At 34.0% G+C, this 14,353-nt stretch overlaps 1 protein-coding gene across 1 annotated transcript in view; it reads right to left on the minus strand.

Moving 5' to 3' along the window:
• The window catches only part of LOC143230297 (band 4.1-like protein 5), a 52,169-nt gene that overhangs the window by 24,684 nt on the left and 13,132 nt on the right, over nucleotides 1-14,353 (minus strand). The window contains 4 exon segments of the mRNA XM_076463562.1: nucleotides 369-466; nucleotides 756-834; nucleotides 5,752-5,794; nucleotides 6,355-6,459. Of these exon segments, the coding sequence (XP_076319677.1) occupies nucleotides 369-466; nucleotides 756-834; nucleotides 5,752-5,794; nucleotides 6,355-6,459 (325 nt within the window).

Here is a 14,353-nt window from a genome sequence, read left to right on the forward strand (position 1 = left end):
ACTGGCTTATTTTTGCTCCCTTGACCTCTTTTTTTTTCTGTACAGAATATCTATGTTTTATACTGCACACAGAGCTACACGTACTTTAGTTTTCGTTAGGACCATTTTGTAAATGCTTAGCAGCAATGTTGCACATAAAGTACAATTCTTGTGTAATAGTAGTAGGATAATCATATCACAGAAAATTACCTAAATTATTCCTATTTTCATTATGAAATCAGTGAAACAAATAGTAAATTCTTCAAACATTAATCCAGTTATTCAGTAGATTATCATTTATATACTTTTACAATACTTTTTATTTTTATTTTGAGTATTTCATATTGTTCCATTTTACTGCTACTAGATGGCAGGAAAATGTCACTTACACTCCAATGCGTATCCAGCTAACTCGACAGAAGTCTGGTGAGGACAGGTTAGGTTGCCCAACAGAATGTCCTGCTTCAGCTGTAGGAAGAACAAGTACCTGTGGAGGTCAGAAGGTTAGCATTGGAGCGTTAAAGGAACCATGCAGTGTAAATAACACATAACGGATGCCTAAATATTCACACTATACTCATATGCAACGGTTGTATAATAAAATTCTGTAACGACACTACTTTATGGATAACGAAATTTGCCTACCTTATGTTTTTTTTTATTAATGAAATAATTAGAGTGATGTAACTAATAATTAAAAAAAAACACAAGAAAATAGGACGCGTTCTAAATATTTCAATGAATTGGGGAAAATACGCAAACCAATTTTAACATACATTGTTAATTCTTCTCGTAGATTATTCGGTTCAGAAGAATAAACTTTCATGCAAAAGCGGAAAGTATAAGGTGGTTCAACTTGTGGGAGAAAAACAATAATCTGAAACACTTTACTAACAATTTTTTAAAAAATTAGAAAACCCAATAGAATATACAAAAAACAAAGCTAAATTTAACACCGATTCACAAAATCAGAAAGGCAGGTTGTATTAGCATGCCATTGATTTTTTTATTTATTTTGCATCTCTGTAAAGGACTATGCGAAGATATCAAAATCCTGTGATGCAAAACGCCCAAAAATAACGAGGCCCGTCATGGCTTGGTAGTTAAGGCGCTTGACTCATAATTTGAAGGTCGCAGGTTCGAATCCCTGTCACACCAAACGTGCTCGCTCTTTCAGCCATGGGGCATTATAATGTGACGGTCAATCCACTATTCGTTGGTAAAAGAGTAGCCGACGAGTTGGCGGTGGGTGGTGATGACCTTTCCTCTAGATAGCCCTCGTGTAGCTTTGCGTGAAATTCAAAACAAACCAATATATATATTTACACACGGATCACTTTAGTTACAGTTATTATACATTTCACACACATGTCGCAAGAAGTAAAAGTTAATCAAATACAAATTCTTTTTATAAGTCCCAGTAAAAACTAGTATATTCACTAGTAGTTACTTCCTTAAACAATGTTTATTCTTACATCCTGCTTCGTAGTTGAAGAAACGAGTTTTCTAATTGTGGTTTTGGCCCCCAGATTATGATTACTATCAGTAATAAACGTTGCAATAGAATGGTTATTCGAAACTTCAACGTATAAAATAAGAGAGAGAGAAAGGTCTAATAAGAAGAATATTTACTTAAGTTCAATTTTTATTTACTCGTCTTATGATTAGGGTTGGTAGCAAAAATACAGGGAAAAATAACCCTGTAAAATATCTTTATCATTTTATTTATTTGTTTCCGAATTTCGCTCAAAGATGCACGAGGGCTATTTGCGCCAGCCGTCCTTAATTTAGCAGTGTAACATTAGACGGAATGCAGCTAGTCATCACCACCCACCGCCAACTCTTGGGCTTCTCTTTACCAACGAACAGTGCGATTGACCGTCACACTACATTATAACACTCCCACGGCTGGAAATGCGAGCATGTTCGGTATGACGGGGATTCGAACCCGCAATCGTTGGATTACGCATCGAGTGTCTTAACCACCTGGCTATGCCGAGCCTTTTATCATATTTAAACGTTCTAGTAAATAAGAAATTACACATTTCAACACCGGAAAAAACAATTATAAATAATTTCTGAAGAAATTTAAGTTCGTACAATTCCAAACTTGACTTTTATGTTTTTATTGAATCAAATCTTAATTATAATGAATACATTGTATTTTAAACGTTTTGGTATAGTGGTTTCTTTGTTGTTTGTTTTCAATTTTCTCTCAAAACTTCACAAGGGCTATCTGCGCTAGCCATCCCTAATTTAGCAGTGATTAGTATAAAACAATAACTAAAATAAACAACAATGTGGTATTGAATGTAAAAACAACTTACTGTAACAATTAAGAGTACCTTTACTAACTATTAATAAATTTTAAATTAGTGACCGACAAAATTAATTTATAAGCTAAAAATCATCTCTGAACGACATATGTTTAAGTTTAAAGGTGGGGGAGAGTGAGAGTTTAATTATCACAAACAAGAACTCACTTTACTGTAATGATTCAACTAAGATTACTATAAAAAAAACTCTAATTGTAAAAGGACATGACTAAATAGAGCGTTTGAAACGTAATGTAAATGACAGTTTTACAAATTACCAACATACTTATCTCTCAACTTATGAAACGACCCTTAATGAGGTTCTCCATTGATCAAATATGATTTGTCCCCTACTTTTCGTTATTGTTGTAAGCTTAACAAATCTTTTGATTTTTTTTTACAATTAAAATTTAAATTATTCAATCACAGTTGTATTTCACGAGTCTTTTGAATCAATTTATATAAAAATTACGGGCTTGGTTTGTTCCAATTTATTCTTTCCTGCTGTAATCTGTTTCAAATCAAAATTACGAAATAATTTTCATTTCAATATCAACAAAACTTTAAGAAAACAGTAGTGACCGTGGGATTATAAACTTTACAAAACGTACGTTGAGTGCTTCCTTCGAATCTTAGAACATTATATACTTGGAAAAAACAACCATATGATAAACTTGAAAAAACTATGGACATGTTTCTACCACGAAAATAAGAAAAACTGAAGATGCTTCAACCATTGCAACACACATTTGTTTAACCTTTTATTTAGTTTTCTCAGAGTTTATATTCCCCCCGCTAGTACAGCAGTATGTCTACGGATTTACAACGCTAAAATTAGGGGTTCAATTCCCCTCAGTGGGCTCAGCAGATAGTCTGATGTGGCTTTGCTATAAGAAACGATCACTTCAGAGTTCATGAAACAAGTAAGTGTGTTTAGAAAACAAAAAGACCAAACTAACTCATTAAAATACTTAAAAGCCAATTAAAGTATACAAAACAAGAAATCATTGTTTAAGAAAAGTGTTTTAACTGCAAGATTTCATCGCTTTTGTTAAGCCTAACAAACCTTCTTACTTGGCTAGCTTATGCGTGTTTACATCAAATCACTGAGTTAACAAATACTGATCATAAGTATTGCAACGTATTCTACAAGCGAGCGGGTTCTTTTGAAATATTTGATGGAGACAATGCGAAATCTATTTAACTTAACGACAACAAATTAGTTTATTTCTTCCTTAACGTATGCTACACGTTACAATGCTACCAGTTTTAAATAATTGCACATGTAAGACTAAGTTCACAAATAATGTTTGAGAGGAAATTCCTTATTTACTGTAAAAATAAACTTATTTGTACAATTTCACGGCTAATCAATCGAATAACTGAGTATAATCAATATATAAACACTGCTCTCAATACTTCACTTTGACTGGCGCTCTGTTAACTGAAAACTGACTCAATGCTTTCTTTACTGATTTACATCGTATTTATGATGTAACGTTATTTCTAGATATTTCGGAAAGTATCTCGAGTATTAAGATTCATGTACATTTTAGACATTTCAAAACAAGTTTATGAGTTACTTGATCCTGACGTTATGCGCTCTTTAACAAACAAGGAAACGTAATTACAACATTAATAATTACATTTTAAAAAACAGTCGCCACAAAATTGTACTAATTCATTAAGTTGAATGGAATTATGTCTATGAAATTTTACTATTAAGAACACAAAACTATAAAACAGAAAAACTAACGATTTTTTATAAGGGGTATTCGAAAAAATAAACATAAGGGAATCATATTTCTTATAAGTTAATTATATCACAACCAACAAACATGCACTAATTGTATGCGCATACAATTCGAAAGGGCTCAGTAGAACCCCTATTTTTGTACATAAACTGAAGAATGACTAAGAACTCTACGTACATATATGATAACCAGTGACTGAAAAAGCTAATATACTATTCTTGTACAAAGTTGTTTGAATTAATATAATTTTACAGCTAATAACTATTATGTATTTAGATAGCATAGTGATTTACTATAATAAAATATATATATTTATGCTAAGTTTAGTCAACCTCCTCACGCAGTGTTATAAAAGTATGATGGTTTGTTGACATTTCATTGAACGTTTATGGATTTCACGGAACAGCCATACAATTGTTTCAACTGTATCCCATCCAAAATTGCTTCCATATTTAATCTCACAGCACCTACTTTTTCTACATTTTCAGGAAAACATAACCACAGAACCACATAGCATTAGCATGCTTTGCATGCTGATTGTGCTTTACACAATATGTGTTGACTTTTAACCTCAAAACTAGAACTCCTTTTCAAATATTCTGCATACGGGCTTGGATAAGTACTTCTATCGACCTGTGAGCTTACCAAAAAATGCAGTTCTGGCGTTACGAATTCAACAGCTTACAGCTGCTATAAGAAATAGGCATCCCGTTATTGAAACAGAACATGTTCTCCTACATTATTTTATTTCAATACATTTTAGTCCTATGAATTACAATCATAAATGAGAAACTCGCTTTTATGATCCCTCCTCACTTCGCACATAGTTCGATCCAAACCCTAACACTTCCACATTCTTGGTACACTCAACAATAATAGACAAATATTTCACATATTACTCAAATACCTAAAGTATCTTAGGGCATTGGAGGTTAATAAAAAACTATACATAAGCTTACAAGACAACAAGTACACTTAAAGCAGATGAACGCAACTGGATTTGTAACATTAAATTGATATGGTTGATTAAGAACTAAATATATTTGTACATTTCTTCTGTCCCCCGCTGGTACAGCGGTGAGTCTACGGATACACAACGCCAAAATCAGGGGGTTCGATTCCCCTCGGTGGACTCAGCAGATAACCCTCTGTGGCTTTGCTATAAGAAAAACAAACACACACACACTTTTTTTTTCTAAGATCCCTTGTTATTAGCTATATAAAACAAAAAATAGGTGTTACTTAGGATAGGGTTAATAACAACCTAAATCCGGTAAAAATGGCGAGGCATATGCTAAAAAAAGTTTATTTGAAGTTAAGTACACAACTACACAATCATCTATCGTGTATCGAAACCCGGTTGCTAAAATTTAAGTCCGCAAGCATACCTCTGTTCCATTATGGAAGCACTAATCCAAATTACTTCCTTTAGCATTTTTAATACATGCTGGAGTCACATACTATCTAAACTTAGAGAATTAAAAAAAAAAAACATCTTGTGATAATTTATATATTTTACAAAAGTTTGCTAATATACCATTTATTATTAAAAATAATTTTGTGACTATATTTGCAAACACATTAACTGAAAAAATAAAACAAATTTTGATACATTAATCCAGCTAATAGGTATCAAGCCTGTGAAAATACATTTACTCTCAGCTATCAGTGTTACATCTAAATACAATATAACCCATACTTACTTCTAGCTTGCCTTCTGATAAATTTAGTTGGATCCAGCCAGTGCTGAAAATAGAATGAAAAGAGCATCTGATATTACAGTTTGACATAGCTCGTATACGAAATTAAAAGGCTTCTTACAAAAATACATTACTTTTATTAACGACATGGCAGAAACATTAATGACCAGCACATGTAGCTGGTAAAATTTTCGTTACATATCATGACGAAATCAAAATATACGTTACACATATAAACACACCAGTATTCAATTTTAAAATATTTTATTACAGCATGCTAGCATGCAAGTCGTATGGCTTCCAAACAAAAATCTTAATAAAACTAATATTTATCAATATCTGACAATTTCATATAAGCGTTTCAAAGTTAATTATTTGAACTGTATACGCCGCGTTTCTTTTAACGATACTGTATAATAGTCCTAGAAATATTAGAGGGCTATTAGATTCTGGAAGCATCCACCATCGATTATAATGTAATGTAACTGTCCAGACATATCGTACCAGGGTGAAGCAGTTAACATAAAAACTAAGAAATTCAAATAGTTAAAATCCTACAATCAGTGTTTTCATGTGTTGACGATTATGAAATTCGGCACCACCTACCGAAACTTGATTAGTGTCTGTAAACTGAAGACCAAAATAATCCTTTTCTGTTAGATCCAAGTGATACCATACTTGTTCATACAGGTCATAACCCATGGCTGTTTTCTGTAATCAGCAAAAAATTCTTCTTTTAGTTTAGGTAAGTTCGTTTTTATCTAAATTTTATAAGGTAGATTTGGCTGCAGATAACGGAGTAACTATATAATATAAAGGTGTACTCGAAACTGCTTACACCTCTACATTTTACAAAGTTCAAGTGGAATTATCATATCAAGTCCAATCCATAAACCATGTCTCTTCCACAAGCGTGAGAAAATAACAAACTAAAAAAGCATGTTGGAAGAGACGAAAGGCCGGACTCCAAATGTCTAACCAATAAAGTCTCTTTGATTTCGCATCGTTTTTGTTTACCAGAGAATGTTGAAGAATTTATTGCGCATGTATTTAAGTATACAAGTATATCTGAGATGTCCTTTGGTCCGAACTCCTTATCAGAAAACGAAAAAATGTGAATCAAACAGACTTTATTGAATGTTTATTAAATTTCTTTACTGCACTGCACACGACGTTCATTAAACATAACTCATCAGCTAATGATGTTTCGGAACAAAGATATGCCTACTCTTAATTTATTATTTCATTGAGCTCTTCGATAATGCTATTTGATGTTTCTCAACACTTCTAACCTGTTAGAGAGAAAAACAATTAATACATATTTTGTGCGATCTTGATAGTTTTAATCTCCATTTCCCTGCAGCTACACCATTATTCCTTACCTTTTACGCAACAGATTAACTTAAATAAAGTTTAGTACTGAGTTTTTAACACGCCACGTGGCAGTGACCTATTTGAATGATGGCGTCGACATTGATGCGAAACCATGCCAACTGTAAAACTCATTAAGCCAAGGTATATTTACTGTTGCGAAACACGCAATATCGAAGGAACATTATCTCATCTAAAACTGCGAAGTATGAAAGTGAAATTTAATATTTAATTTTTTCATTTTGTTTCAGAGATGAAACGACTTGAATCGACTTTTATAAGGAAAAAATAAACAAAAATAATTACATACTTATCCACATATTCAAACAATTAAAATACAAATTCTATTCAATTCGACACCAAAGTTTACTCTTTTCAGTCAAAAACACTCGGTAGAAGGTCTTTGTAAACATAAACCATGCATGTTTTTATTTAATATGCAAAGACAAAATCGTTTTAACGGTGAAAGCTAAAAGTAGGCCTGTCAGATTTTTACGATGTACAGTAGCGGCCCGGCATGGTCAGGTGGTTAAAGCACTCGACTTGTAATTTGAGGGTCGCGGATTCGAATTTCCGTCACACCAAACATGCTCGCCCTCTCAGCGGTCAATGTTACGGTCAATTCGACTATTCGTTGGTAAAACAGTAACCCAAGAGGTAGCGGTGGGTGGTGATGACTAGCTGCCTTCCCTCTAGTCTTACACTGCTAAATTAGGGACGGCTAGCGCAGATGGCCCTTGAGTAGCTTTGCGCGAAATTAAAAACATACAAATTTATGTATAGACCGAATTTTTTACAGTAGGTGTGTTAACTTGTTGGCAATAAATTTTAACACTATACAAAAAACACACAGTCCACTTGTTTTAAATTCATATATTAAAGCAAGTCCAACGTATATACAAATGTTTATAACACAGTTAATTATCACAGTTGTATCCAGACTTTCAAATAAGCGTCTTTTTTCGTCGAAGTCTGCATAGGCTGATTCAGTTACACGACTGACACATCACAAATTATTCTTCTCCACTCTGTTATTACAATACAATCTGTGATAATTTCGCTTTTAAAAAAGTCACACTATGGCCATACTTACAAACACACAGCTTAAATCTATTTGAATGTATCTCTCATTAATTTCGTCTAACTTGAACTACATTTTGTAAATTAGTCTGTAAAAAACAGTCGTGTTTAGCTTACAAAGCCAAACTATGTATACACGTTAATAGCTAAAAAGATGTGTGGCTTAATATTTACATTTATAGAAAGTAGAATGTTTAAACAAAACATCCGACATGTAACAATAAACAAGTGTCAGCACATTCCTAAATATGAATTATAATAGAGACACCTATTCACATTCATTTGGAAAAAAGCCAAATCTAATTAAATATAAGAATAGTTAACCATTATATAAAAAACGTGTCATTTATGTTGCACATTACAAATTAAACACCACACATATAGTAACTACCTTACCCTGATAACCACGTTTCTCTAAACTGATCACTTGAGCTATATTTGGGGTTAATGATTTGCTTTACACCCCATCTAAACGAAAACACTCTAAAACAATATTTCGGCTTGGTTGACCTAGTTTTCCCCACAAAAATGACATTACAGAACTATATAATTCTGACCACTTAATTCCGTAAAATGTGTTTCTCGTAAACCACTAAGCTACATTAAATTTCAATTTTTTAACTTCAACAAACGTCACACTTTATAAAATCACGAAAATATTGCAAGCATTTACTGAAAGCAAAAGTATTAATTAAGCCTAGTTCTATTTTCAATCTCGGTGACTTTAAGTTAGTTTTTTTTTACGTTTTTACAATTTTATTAAATATACCCGACTTGAGATATAACGATTTTTAAACTTTTCAAAACACGCTCTACTTAAAACCAGGCCCGGCATGGCCTAGCGCGTAAGGCGTGCGACTCGTAATCCGAGGGTCGCGGGTTCGCGCCCGCGTCGCGCTAAACATGCTCGCCCTCCCAGCCGTGGGGGTGTATAATGTGCGGTCAATCCCACTATTCGTTGGTAAAGAGTAGCCCAAAAGTTGGCGGTTGGTGGTGATGACTAGCTGCCTTCCCTCTAGTCTTACACTGCTAAATTAGGGACGGCTAGCACAGATAGCCCTCGAGTAGCTTTGTGCGAAATTTCCAAACTTAAAACCGTACCCATTAAACCTTTTGCTACCGCTTTTATTTACTCATTTTTGTGCCTGTGTGGATATCATATGGTATTATAGCGGTTTCTCTGTATATTGGAACCTAAAAATCCAAACCTGTATTGAAATAACGCCGGTTCGAAGATAAGTGAGGGTATTGCATAACCATGTCAATTAATTATGCTAAAAATATTAAAAGAAATGGGAATAATATTTCAGATATCAAGATTATCGGAATACGGAAAATGTAGTGAGAAACTTAATATTTCCCAAACTGTACCACTTTAATTAGATCCTTGTATACGTTCCCTTTTCCTTGATTAATACATTCCATATTCAGTTGTACTTTTAAAACTCTATAAGGTTATACGTTTGTCATACTTGAATTTAAAAACATATTTAACCACCTTATAACTTGAGAAATACTAATCATTTGATTTCACATGTGCCTGTACTTTCAAAATATTTGCACACAATTTCAACGTTGGAACTGTGGTATAATCATAGTGCAGTCTTACCTACTGGGCAAACTGGACAACTGCCCGGGGCATAACGCATGGAAGGGATCCCCATGTTATGCTTTTCAATCTACTTTTCCCAAATAAAATCAAATTATGCTAACAGTAATTTAAATATTGTTCAGATGTATTACACCCATAATAAAAGGTTAATAGTTTTATACAAACTTCTTCGTAGATCTAGATAAGTTTAGAGAAAGTTCGATATTAACCTTGAATTAAAGTTATACGTTAAACAATGTAGTCTAATACCTTTATAAATCCAGTTTTGTGCCGTGTTTTACGCAATTCAGTTTACTTATTTCCGTGTACTGCTTTTGATGAACATTTCCGCGCGTGTAGAATTTTTTTTACATAACAATAAAGCCCGTTTTTCGCTAAGCTCTCCTTTTATTACCAGCACATGCGAATTTGTGGTGTGTCGATCGCTCAACCAGTTAAGCATGTCTCCCACGTGACTTGTTTGGAGGAATAAAATAAAAACTCAGATGAAAACCAAAAAAATAATACGTATATTACATGCAGCCTGTACTTGGTGTAAAACATAATAACACTACTGAGTGCTGGACTGTGCATCTGCAGTTCCGTGGTTAGCATCACATTACTGCCCTCTCCCCCACTTACAGTAAAATTATGCTTCGCACTTTGGAAAAACAGGTGTGTTATAAGAATTATGGACAAATCCCATTTATCCATTAGAATAGCCACAGTGTTCATGGCAGGTTATGTTCCCTGTCGTTTATCACTTCAAAAATAAGAATAAGTAGAATAAATATTACTGAAGAAGATATGCGCAAAAATCAACAAACAAAAGCTGTATTTCTTACGTCAATCTTACGTTGATCTGAGGTATATTAAGATTTTCTAAATCCTTGCTGTTGTCACAGAGAGTTAAAGCATCGGTATGCGATTTGATTTCTAGCTCAGTCAGTACAGTTTGGAACTTATTATTTGTAATAGCTATTCTAGTTCATCATTCTATAACATAGGCCTTCTATTCTTTTCCACAATAGGCTACTTCAGATCAAGACCATAAAAATGAAAATGTTTTTCTTACCTTTGCAATATGTGATTACAAAGCGTGCCACCAATTATGATTTTGAGCACTCGGTGTGGCCCACAAGAGGGATCACTGTTCTAAAGTCAAGTCACGAATACTGAAGCTGTATCAGAAGAACTCATTGGGCGAACTTCTAAAGCTTAAAATTGGATACGCGTATGTAATGCTTTCCTACTGTAGTTCAGTATTTGGGACCGCAGTTAACTTTCACCTATATATTTCGTAAGTGTTGAAACTAAATGAGATAAAGGAACTTGATCGACATCGGTGAAGCAAGATCAGGAAAACAGTATAAAGAAAATGGCTGACGCGTCAATTTAAATTTGAAATTAGTTCTATCTCGTTTTATTTAATGGAAAGAATGTGTTTTATTTTGGCACTAGTGAATAATTTGTTTTTGTTTGCTTGTTTAAACTTAAGCACAAAACTGCACAATGGGTTATTTGCCCACTACTGGTATCGAAACCTGGTTTCAAACGGTGTGAGTCCGCAGTCATATATATCGCTGTACCACTGGGGGATTTAGTGAAGATTATATGTATATATTTCTATATGATTGTTGAGATGTTGGTCAGTTTAAAGGAACATTTGGTTTTGATTTGTTTTGAATTCCGCGCAAACTTACATCATGACTATCTGTACTAGCCTTCCTAAAATTGGTAGCGAAAGACTAAAGAGAAGGCAGCTAATCATCACCAACCCCCGCCAACTTTTAGTCTACTCTTTTAACAAAGAATAGTAGGAATGATCGAACATTAAAACGCCCCTACGGCTGAAAGGGTAAGCATTTTAGTGGAAAGAATATTCGAATCCGCGACCCGCAGATTGCGAGTTAAGGGCTCTAACCACATGGTCATCCTTCAAAAGGAAACACTGTCAAATATATTTAGGCAAAGGACGAGTCTAGAATTGAGGAGAGCAGTATGTTTATTGGATGTTCAAAACTTGACATACTACAAAGTTTAGAATTTTTACATATTTTCACGTACTACCAACATTAGCTCCACAGTTAGAATCACTAATCTACATAAATACTTCTTTAGTCCCAAGTTTTATACGTTTTATAAGAAGAAATGCTAAAATTTACAAGCCAATTTTTGGAACATGAGCATGTCCCTTTTTCGAAATTTTTGAACTATGATTCAGGCTTCTTCTTTAATGCAATCAATAAAATTCAAACTGTAAAAATGATGTAATAACACCAGGAATTTCACAATTCATTACCACTTAGGGCCGTAGGAAACGATAAAGCCAGTCAGGCCATGAACTACCCACTTTTTCATAGTATGTATAACTTTTATATATGTACTAACGCTTCTTTTTTAACTCAATACATTACATTGTGTATATGCTGTAGTTATAGTTAAACTGCTCAAGATTCAATTTATAGTATTAAACTTTCGAAAGTTTAATCTCCTAGAAATTGCAATGTAACAATGGTCTTCCCACTCTGAAATTGCTTCCTACGGCAACGCCATTATCTTAAATGAGACAAATGGCATTGTGGCAACACATCAAAAGCGGCATTACATATATTGGTTGTTAAAATACATGCGATCAGACGAATATTCTCAATAACAACGTCTTAAAATTGAGCATAAAATATCCGCTCTAGCGATAAACAGCAACACAATATTCGATAAAGATTTAAATTATGTCAATGGTATAAATATTGTATTTAACAATGCACATAACCGAAATTACTTACAACATCAGATAACACAACAATCAGAAAAAAAATCACATTTTCTACGCAAGATAAATATAAAGATTTAATGTCCAATATGGCAGAAGAAACCAAATCCCACGTGACTTCTCGACGTCAGTACAAGACTTTCTACACGATAGTACTCGAGCAAACTAATAACACTGAAACATGCGAGTATCAACTCTGGCCTTGTATCAGCTTTCGTATGTTATCTCTACATAATACGATTAATACAGAAGTATATTTTATTTTCGCTCACTAAACTTTTAGGATTTGTGTAACGCTAGTTTTTATGGTCTTAAGCCAGCCTAAACTCAAGCACATTCTAATTTTTGTGAAACTACCCATTTTTTATTGTGCGAGGATGATAACTTCCCTCTCTCTCTCTGTATATATATATGTAGTAACATTTACAATATAATATACGGTTCCCGTATCTTTACCCCAACAACACTGTCCTGGAAGTTCTTTGTGAGGGCGGATTTAACAGTCAACTAAAGATTCCCTCTTTAGGCTTTCGTTTGATATATAATATTGTTGAACGTTATAAGAGTCAAGAGCTGTAACCACCAAATCACTTTTACATCCAATCTTTGAAATAAGAGCTTGCTTTTATCATTATAAAAACTCTAACTGTACTGCTATTTGAACCCAACACTTCAGCTTGAGAAATAGATGCTCAGCCACTGAGGTAATTTGTGCATGCGTTACCAACAGAGAGTGGATTTTATACTATCTATATATAAGAGAGTTGTTGTTGTTTTAATTTCGCGCAAAGCTACACGTCCATAATTTAGCAGTGTAAGACTAGAGGGAGGGCAATTAGTTATCACCACCCACCACTAACTCTTGAGCTTCTCTTTTACCAACGAATACTAGGACTGATCATCACATTATAACGCCCCACGGCTGAAAAGGTGAGCACAGTTGGTGTGACGGGGATATGAACCCGCGACCCTCAGATTATGAGTCGAGGCATGCCAGGCCGAGAGAGAGAGAGAGAGAAATTACTAGTTAAGACTCGAGTTGTTCAACATCAAAGTATAAAGATGTCATTAAAAATGTTTGAGTGCCAAGTGTAACTGAAATTTAAGTTAACTTGTACGTGTAATTTACATATATTACATAAATCACGCTCTTATAATCTGTCTATTTGTCAGTTTATAAATACCAATATTATTTGCTAAAAATTGAGTTCCGATACTTGTGGTTGGCACAATACATGTCGTCTATTGTGTAGCTTTGTGTTGAATTGATTTACTATTTCATAAATAAACACCCATCATAAGTTATAAACAGCACACTTTGAATTACACGGTTATCTATAAATATACACGATAATTTTGCAAATTTCCTTCATTAGGTTGCAATGGTATATTCGGCGTGTTACATTAAAATATATGCTACATTCCATGGATGAATTCCTCCGAAAGAGGGCCTAAGACCACCTGGAGGGGTGACCTGTTTTAACTACTCGTTAGGGCTGCGACGATTACGGACTTCTGTAACCGGTAAATCTTTGCCTCGTAACCGAACCATAACCGGTTCCTAGGGAATTTGCGCGTGACGGCCGCACCGAACGTTAACAAAAACTCTAAAGGCTTTCAACAACAACAACAACAACAACGAAAATTCAACCAAACAGTTCGTAAAATAGCGATAGGCAAACATACCAATGTCAAGATCAAATAATGGAATATTTACACGTAAATGTCGATAATCATATTGTTTTCCCTCGTTTATTTTTCTCGGAAAAAAATCTTAGATTAACCGGTTA

Source organism: Tachypleus tridentatus, chromosome 10 (assembly GCF_004210375.1).
Source record: "Tachypleus tridentatus isolate NWPU-2018 chromosome 10, ASM421037v1, whole genome shotgun sequence".
Taxonomy (NCBI): domain Eukaryota; kingdom Metazoa; phylum Arthropoda; class Merostomata; order Xiphosura; family Limulidae; genus Tachypleus; species Tachypleus tridentatus.